Source organism: Sinocyclocheilus rhinocerous, unplaced genomic scaffold, assembly GCF_001515625.1.
Source record: "Sinocyclocheilus rhinocerous isolate Xijiao unplaced genomic scaffold, SAMN03320098_v1.1 scaffold689, whole genome shotgun sequence".
In the NCBI taxonomy this organism is placed as follows: Eukaryota; Metazoa; Chordata; class Actinopteri; order Cypriniformes; family Cyprinidae; genus Sinocyclocheilus; species Sinocyclocheilus rhinocerous.
The window spans coordinates 1,299,641-1,308,942 of record NW_015652129.1 but is presented as its reverse complement, the minus strand read 5'-3'; the positions used below and the strand labels follow the sequence as shown (position 1 = coordinate 1,308,942).

The following is a 9,302-nucleotide window of genomic DNA, read 5'->3' as shown; positions in this document are numbered from 1 at the left end:
AAAGCCTGGTTATAGTGTTTTAGCAATCGAGAAAAACTGTAATAAGTGAGTCATTGCGACTGAACCGAATAATTTAAACGGGTGATTCAATCACTGAATCACAATCACAGTTGGCGAAATAGAGCAAAAACAGTCAATATTGTGTCTAAAAAAGTGTCTTAATATTAAATTCTTGTTATTGAACTGCTGTATAAAATCAATATCACATTTCTCATGTTGCTTTTTGGTGGAAAAAACGTCAGTCTTCGCATACTGATTAACTATATGAAATGATATATATATACATTTCTGCCCCCATATGTTGCATTTTGTGATCATTCTAAATGCATTTTAATAAACTGAATCATGCAGTGAAAGAACCTGCACTGGTCTAACCTACTAGACTTCCTATTGTCTTAGCTAAACTTTAGCTAACTTGGTAGCTCTCATGAGTCATGGACAGGATAATTAGCTGTAAGACAAACACAACTAGAAAGGGAGGGAGGGCTTCACTTCTGCGGCTCTCTGCATGTCTGTGACGTGATGTGCAGCTGATCAAATGTGCGCTACACTGCTGTGATGAGGCACGGAGGGAGAAAGGCATCGGAACTCGACACTCGACAGTTTCAACATTTCCTGAACCGACCTGATATTTTGATTTTTTATTTGTTTGACAGGAACAGCTGTGCGCAAACAGAAACACACACACACATGCACACATATATTCATTTATTTAAAAAAAAAAACAAGAAAAAAAACAGAAAAAAGGCCACTTTCTGCTCTAGCCCCCTTTGATGTCTATGTGTGCACGTGCCTGCTTCTGAGTGTGCTTTAATGGCACTAATATGGCAGTAGAAATTAGTATGCACTTCATGATCAAATGTATGTAGTCTCTAACTGAACAGAAACTTTAAAAATTAGAAGAGAAAAATCAGCCACAACTCCAGTTGAGAAACTGCCATCTTCAGGGACTCCAATGGAAAGTTCCTGCAGGGGTAAAAATTTTGGTTCCCCAAAACAGGTGATGTCCTCAGAGTGCTTTCTGACCCCAGCTTTGGCACATCCTCACACATTATCATACACACAGGCACCAATGACCTGAGAAATGAACAGGAGAGAGTTGGGTAGCTGGTCTGCAGAGTAGCAGAGAAGGCTATGAGATCTGCCCCAATGCAAAGATCATCATGTCCACTCTTGTTCCCTGCAGAGACATTCATCCAGACACCATCCAGAGAGTCAATACTGACATCTCCAAAGCTGCCCAATGTGCACCTGGCTCATCACTTCAGCATCACAATAAAATACCTCTATGACCATGTGCACATAAAAAAGGACAACGTCAATGAGTTTGCATGAACAACATGGAGAAGTCAGAAAACCTCATCACCTTTCAAAACACGACAGCTGTGTGTGTGTGTGTGTGTGTGTGTGTGCCCACTTTTACAGGAAATAGCAAGTGACTATTTGACTTAAAAGGGTTCTTTGAATTAGTCTTCCATTAGTTAATTTGAATATAAATAAACAAAAAGACTCTTATGTTGAACAATATTTACTGCATCTATATCTTAGTCATTCTTGTACCATTTCTGAAAAAGATAATATTTTTATTTCTTATGCTATTTGAGAGTCGATGGAAGCTGTGAAATAATCCATTTTGTAATGATGGCATGGCATAGCCTACTTGTTTTTTTTTTCTTTCTTTCATTCTTGCTTTTTTCCCTTTTGTTCATTATCTGCCTTGCTTCAATAGATAGGTACAAGACTGAAATTAGAGTAAAATAAAACATGCTGTTAGCATCAGAAGAATCTTGCTAGACTGTACAATAGGTGACACTAATGAAATTTAGTTGGCTTTGATAAGAAATCACAAATTTTTTCAACTGCTTACATTTTCAAAACTTTGTCTCTTTTTTTCAAAACTTTACACACAATTCCAAGAATTCCACACACACAATGCAAAATGCCTCACATCTTTTGCAAAATGAAGCACTTCATTCAAAATATCACAAACACATCTCAAAAGCAAACATTCATCTTATGTTGCAAACACCTTTGCCATAATATTATATTTTTGGATATATCATAAACGCAAAGTTATTCAAAACCTGAAGCTCTTCTTTCATGAGCTCCTATGTAGATTTCTGTACAAGATTGAAAGTAATTGGCAGAGAGATGTTGAAAAATTCATGGTAAACTTTACAGTTTTTTACGATTGCTTACACACTAAAATTAAACTTTTCCAACAATTAGCAAAACCTTACACTGCTTAAGCAATCGTAAAAAACTGTAAAAGCAAGATACCAACCAGATTGAAGATTGAACTTTTTTTTACTGTAAGCATTTGTGGTTGTGAATACAATATTACACAGTACGAAAGAAAATAAACAAATAAACCATGTGTAGATGTGTATTTATAGGCCTATTCTAAAGCCATGATTGGTTGGTGTTAAGTAAAGCAATGAGTGTTGCACATGTGAGGAGTTAGTCATTGAGGCATAGTGTGAATTAGTCTGCCATTTTGATTGGTTGTGTTTGAAAAAGGAAATCAAGATACTTCCTGTTAGATTTTTGTGTGTTACATAGAGAACTGTGTGTTGTGTTTTGCACACAAAGTGTTTTATGAAATTGAAAAGGCCGAGAATTAGTGTATGGTTTTGCAGATTTGGTGTGTGGTTCTGGTGTTTGAGTGTCAGGTTTCAGAAATTGTGTGACAAGTAAAGATTTTTTGTGTAAGCAGTTGAAAAAAACTGCAACCAGTAAACGTAAATAAATATTTATTTCATAAAGTCACACTTGTTTCTAATGATGTGATCAAACCAACTGTACAAAATATGAGCCAGTTCAGAGTGCACAAGTGGCACAGGTGACTGAATGATGATACAATTAAATTTGGCAGTCAGTCTGAGAAGGAGAGGAGGAAGAGTACATGTAAGAAGTGGAGGATGTGGAGGAATAGGATGAGGAGAGAAAGCGTAAGGTTTAGAGAGTGTTATCAACGCTGGATCTGTCAGACCAGAGAGGTTTTTCTCTTTGTCTAGCAAAAAAGACAACATTACTTGTGATGTGGACAAAGTCCTCAGGCCGGACTCAAGCACAAAGACATGATGCTGAGACAGAATGAATATCTCATTGACCCCGATTTTACAATTGCGGACTGCAGTATTTTTGCAGTATCCAAGTGCTGAATATATACAAACATTCAGTACTATTCAATATTCAGCACAATACTATTCTTGCAGTACATACAGTAGGCCTATACAATATATTCACCTTAATCTGTTGCAATTACTATACTTTTTTACAGAATTACAAAATTGTTTACTCAATACAATATACTTTTTTCTGTAATGTTCTGGATGCTGTGTTCTCCATTTTTCTCTGTAGTGTCTAATGAATGCTCTGTAGTGTTTATTTTATTGACTCATGAGTGTGTGATCTGAGAGCACCGTTTGATTTTGAGTGCAAGTGAAATGGTTTTGCAGTGTTTGTTTGATTTTGATTGAAGAGTCAGGTTTTGTGAATTTAGTTTGAGGATTTGGATTTGTGTTTAATGTTTTGAGAAATTGAGTGATGGAAATGTGTTTTAGCAATTCAGAAAAACTGTAATAAAAGAATGCAAAAGAATAATGTAATATTGTCTCCATGTCAGCAGTTCAGATTTTTTCATACATTTATTTATTTTACATTGTTGTGTGTAAAATTAACAAACCAGACATTTCTTTAACATTATGTATGTTATGTTTGGTAGCAAATTAATCTTAAAAGATTCAAATGTGTGCATGTGTGATATCATACTGAATCACTTATATTTTGATGCCCCTTCATTTTAGCTCAGTACCACAGGAATACAAGATGCACAGAGGTCACCGTGAATGCTTCTCTGAAATCTGAAGTCTTTCTCCCATGTCACTTTAATATAAGCCATCACAATGAAACCGAGAGTGTGAATTGGAACCGTTATTCCAGTCTTGTAACGATCAGGATTAATGGCAGAATCTTCTTTCACAGTCCTAGTGAAGGACGAGTGAATGTTTTTCCACTTCTATCTAAACATGGAAATTTCTCCATCCTCATCCATGATCTGCAGTCTTCAGACATTGGCACCTACACATGTCGGCTGAACAGTGAATGCTGGATGGTGAAGATCAATGAACGTCCGCACAGTAAGATCAGGGGTCTTATTGTCACAACTGCACTAGCATACATTCAGACAAATGTATAAAATAAATTTTACAAATCAATGGTTTAAATATTTTGTTACATTTTACATTCTCGCGGATTCATGACTTTTTGTGTTTAACTGTTGCATTTTTTTTCGCAGAAATATGCAAGCATGTTCCATGCGACAACTTAACCTATGTAGTGTGACAACATGCCAGGCAGTAACTTTAGAGATGTTCAAAAGCATTTTTGTATAGTATTTCTAGCGCATGTGCAGAAATAATCTACAATAACATTTGTATATAGACACGTACATTTTGCATATGGTTATTGGTCAAATCTGTGTGATTCCGAAACTGTTACATTATAACTGTATTTTTTTTCTTTGTAGGAATCAATGAGTCAAACCCCTGGTTCTACTTTGCAGCTGGAGCTGGATTGCTTATTCTGCTTTTTATTGCATTCAGCCTGTTATCAAAATTCTATGGTGAGCATTGTTTCCTAACATTATTTAGATAGTATAATTTACATGGTATTTTTATATTTATTATGTAAAAAAAACAAAACAATAATGTATGTATTTACTCAAATAAATGTTGTAAATAAATCTTCGTTTGGACAGGGAAGTGTGTAAATACATCATCCAAATCTGATCCAGTTAATGGCGTACAGAGTGAAGGTGAGCAGTATAACACACCTGACCAGTGCTTGATGTTCAGTCACTTTCTGTGGAGTTTCTTGACCTCTGTGAAAATCATATGACTTTTAGGTAGTAATTCCCCCGAAGAAACACAGAATACAGAAAGCAGTGGACATAGAAACAAGAGGGGTAAGAAACATGCTTTACTTATCAGCATGTGGTCTTGAAAAACACACAATTGCACTTAAAAATCAATGCATGTCATTGCACTACATACAAAATGTTAAACCAAGGCTGCTTGGAACATTTGAGAGAGAGAAAAGTTAGATGTGCATATTGTTTTCTTGGAAATAATTGCACTTATTTGATCAAAAATGCAGTAAAAACTGTAATATTGCGAAATATTAATAATTAGAAATATTATTACTTATAAGTGTTTTTATATTCAAATGTCATTTATTCCTATGATGGCAAAGCTGAATTTTCATTATCCATTATTCCAGTATTCAGTGTCAGTGTAAGATTAAAAAATAACAAAAAGAAAGAAATTACTACTTTTTTTTTTTTTTGCATAAAATGTATCAAAAGTGGCAATAAAGACATTTATAACACTACACAAGTTTTTTTTATTACTATTTTGTCTTTCAAATAAATGCCGAATTACTTTTTTTTTCAATTACATTTATTCATTTAGCAGACGCTTTCATCCAAAGCGACTTACAAATGAGGAATACAAGAAGAAATTCATCATAAAGAGGCTAAATAAACACAAGAAGTGTTTGTAATACAAAGTTTCAGACATTGTTTAGAATAGTACAAGCTAGAACAGGGAGGGACTAAGGACAAGTGAATCATATCAATATATGAATCATTATTCCTCCACTACGCGTTGTACTTTGGAATTTCAACAGACCGAACATTTTCTGGTCAAAGAATATATGATGTTATGATATGGTATTATTGATTAGATTACCTCAGAATAATCATTTTGTTTGTCTGTTGATCTTATTTCTGAAGGTGTGAGGAGGGGTCCCACAACTGTTTATGGTATGAATGATGTATCATATTTGTACTGTTTTCACTGTGTGAACATTGGACTTCAAGTTGGTTTTATTAATTTTTTTCATGATTTTGGGTAAAATTATAAATGTTTTTTTTGTCCAGAAAATGACATACATGCTCCAAATCAAAGTTCTGCTGTGCAGCAGGGGCAACATCCTCAGAGAGGTGAATCATAATTTTTGGTTCTTGATTTATTGTATTACTTTACAAGATAAATAATGCAAATCTAATTTTGAAAAAAAAAAAACAATTCAGCATTCAGGGCTGCTCCTGAGCCAACTACAAGTCATCCTTCAGATGTAAAACCATATTATGGTAAGGCAATATTTGTGCTTGGAAAAACAGATTAGCTGTATGTGCTACAACTGAAATAACCCCAAAAATTGTTTGAAACATTTCAGTTAACCAGGCGGAGCTCTCCATTCCAGCAAATGCTGGCAAAAAACGGAAAAAACAAAAACGTAATTACTTTTCATTGTTCTTAAATGTCATTTATTTTGTATATTAATGAAGTTTTATTACATGGCACTTTTTCAGAACAATTATCACAGCCAAAAAAACTTCATTGTGTTGTTTTCTTTCATTTCTCCGGCAGATATTCAGTTTAAAAATCCAATATACAGTGACTGAAGTGATCAGAAGTCAACGACAGAATCCAGTTCCACAGAATCCAGAAAACACACGTTTCAGACAGTTCAATATCTCAATAAATGCTGATGTTTAACATGGTTCATGGAAATCACATTCATTTAATTCAAATAAATCTGTGTGACATACACAAATGATTGAATGAAAAACTAATTCTTCAGAATTATTATTATCCTCCTGCCTCCTTTGTTTTGCATTTTACAAACAGAAGTTGGTGCATTTTAATATTAATTGGTCAGAAAACATACTGGTAAGAACATTCAGTTTGTCACAAGCTGACCTTTACATTTTTTTTAAATTTGTGAAATGTCTGAAATTCTAGTCATAAAATTCTCTCTTTTAAATCAAAATTCTTGTAAATCTACTTTATTGTATTTATTTTGAACATGCATAATATTATGCACATACACATTTTTAACTAACAGCTGCTAGTGAACAGCATTGAAAACCTGCAGTGAACGCAGCAGTGTAATGTCATCCTGTGCTGCAGGTGGCGCTAATGTGTTTTGTAAACCAACTGACAACTTGCACAAGGTCTTCTGCGCCAAAATAACCTGCGATTGTGACTTATTAATATTCTGCTGAACTAATTTTTTTATTTTTTATTTATTTTTTAAAATTTAAAAAAAATTTTTTTAGTTTTCCTTTAACGTCAATGCTCCACCCTCCATCCTAGTAGGTGGCGGTAAATGCACCTAAAGCTGGTTTGCCAACCGCCATAAAACGTCAAAGAAGAAGAAGAACATTCTGCTGAGCTTTTAGTAAACGCAAGAGGTGAAATATAAAGTTAAGCAACGTTAGGAAGTGGATAAACGGCGCATGAATGGTCATAGACATGTCAAAATCAGAGAAGAGCAGAGAAACAGAGAAGTATGAATGAAGAAAGCTGCCTATTTATCAGCACAAAGACAAACTCATTCAAACTGTGAAGGAAAACACCTTCCTGATCGTAACAGGTGAAGCTGGCAGCGGAAAGACCACTCAGCTGCCTCAGTACTTGTATAAAGCAGGTATGCAAGTACATGACCATTGAACTGGAATTGACAGGCATGTGTGTTGGATCTATTCCTCTTCTTCAGCATGTCTGTGTTTTTTTCTTCAGGTTTTTGCAGAACTGGTGTGACTCAGCCCAGGAGGGTTGCAGCCATCACTGTAGTCCAGAGGGTGTCCCATGAGATGGGGGTCTGGCTGGGTGAGGAGGTGGGATACCAAGTGCGCTTCGATGACTGCTCTACAAAGGTACGAGATTACACTCTTATTTAACACTTCAACATTTGTATCTCAGAAACAAAAGTACAAAAGCTGTAACTGGGGCAGTACCTTTTTAAAGTTATGCTTTTGTACATTTTTTTACCCTTAAAGTGTGCCTATTAGTACCTTAAAGATACATATTAGTACCTAAATATTATATATTAGTAGCTTTCGAAATGGTACCACCCAGTGACAGCTTTTATTATTATAAAAAATGTTCAAAAAGAAATTTCAATCAAATACACTACCATTCAGAAGTCTGGGGTTAGTACAATTTGTTCTTGAAAGAAATTAATACTTTGATTCAGCAAGGATGCATAAAATGGGTTAAAATTTATATTTATAATGTTTGTTCTTTTGAACTTTATATACATTAAAGGTCCTGAAAAAAATACCATGCTTTCAACAAAATGTTTAGCAGAAAAACATTTATATAATAGTAATAAGAAATGTTTCTTGAGCAGCAAATCAACATATTAGAATTCAGAATATCAGATTTCTAAAGGATCATGTGACACTGAAGATTGGAGTAATGGCTGCCGAAAATTCAGCTTAGCTGTCACAGGAATAAATTACATTTAGTTATTAGTTAAATTGTTCATAATATTAATGCTTTACAGTATTTTTTTTTAGCCTTTTTGAGTGCACTTATTTAAATAATATTAAAAAAGAATCTTACTAAACCCAAACATTTGAACGGAAGTGTACATTGTAATCCTCATTTCATCATCATATTTCATATTGTTGTTATTGACACTAAAGTCTGCATAATTTCATGGCAGTACAACAAATATTACCACAATGCTTACAAATATTTAATATATTTTTAAAAAAAATCATCTTTTCCATATTGTAGTACTGGGCCCGTATTCACAAAACATTTTATCTTACCACTAAGAGTTCTCCTAAATAGCAGTAAAAGTTTTTAGCTAAGAGTTTTCTCTTAAAACCTATTCACAAAGCTGCTGAGACAAACTTTTACTAAGGAATAGAGAGAAGTCTTAAAGGGTTAGTTCACCCAAAAATGAAAATTAGACTGTGTTTTACTCACCCTCGAGGCATCCTAGGTGTATATGACTTTCTTCTTTCAGACGAATCCAGTCGGAGTTATATTAAAAATGGTCCTGGCTATTCCAAGCTCTATCATTGCAGTCAGCGGGTGTTGCAGTTGAACAGTCCACAAGTCGTCAAATAAAGCGCGCGCATTCATAATAAACATGTCTCACACGGCTCCGGGGGGGGTGAATAAAGGCCTTCTGTGGTGAATCCATGCTTTTTTGTAAGAACAAATCCATATTTCAAACATAATAAACACTTTTCTCTCACTTCCGTTATCTTTCATACGCGGATGGCTTTCTGGCGAATGACGTAGCACATATGCGCAGCGCGCGCCTCTGAGATATGCTAGTCTCGCGAGTTTGTTTACAGGAGCAAAGGAAGCAAAGTTTCCTTACTTTAGCAAAGAAAAACCAGTCTCCTCTTGGCTTATATCGAAATCCTCCGAAATTCTTCTTTACAAATCCTCGTTTTGTACTTCTAATTAGTGACCGTTGTTTTGTTT

General features: G+C 34.7%; 2 protein-coding genes across 4 annotated transcripts in view; both read left to right on the top strand.

Annotated features, from left to right (window-relative positions):
- Window positions 1-1,163: 1,163 nt before the first annotated feature.
- Window positions 1,164-6,577, top strand: LOC107713426 (uncharacterized). Its single transcript, XM_016518912.1, has 10 exons — window positions 1,164-1,245; window positions 3,810-4,142; window positions 4,532-4,627; window positions 4,763-4,819; window positions 4,910-4,969; window positions 5,798-5,827; window positions 5,945-6,007; window positions 6,098-6,157; window positions 6,244-6,303; window positions 6,438-6,577. The coding sequence occupies exons 1-10, from the start codon at window positions 1,164-1,166 to the stop codon at window positions 6,470-6,472; spliced, it is 876 nt and encodes a 291-aa protein (XP_016374398.1). The 3' UTR covers window positions 6,473-6,577.
- Window positions 6,578-7,202: 625 nt separating this feature from the next.
- The window catches only part of LOC107713434 (probable ATP-dependent RNA helicase DHX40), a 4,096-nt gene continuing 1,996 nt past the window's right edge, over window positions 7,203-9,302 (top strand). For all 3 annotated transcript variants that reach the window (XM_016518920.1, XM_016518917.1, XM_016518918.1), the window contains exons 1-2: window positions 7,203-7,500; window positions 7,593-7,729. The gene's annotated coding sequence lies outside the window, so the exon portion shown is untranslated. The remainder of the gene's footprint in view (window positions 7,501-7,592; window positions 7,730-9,302) is intronic.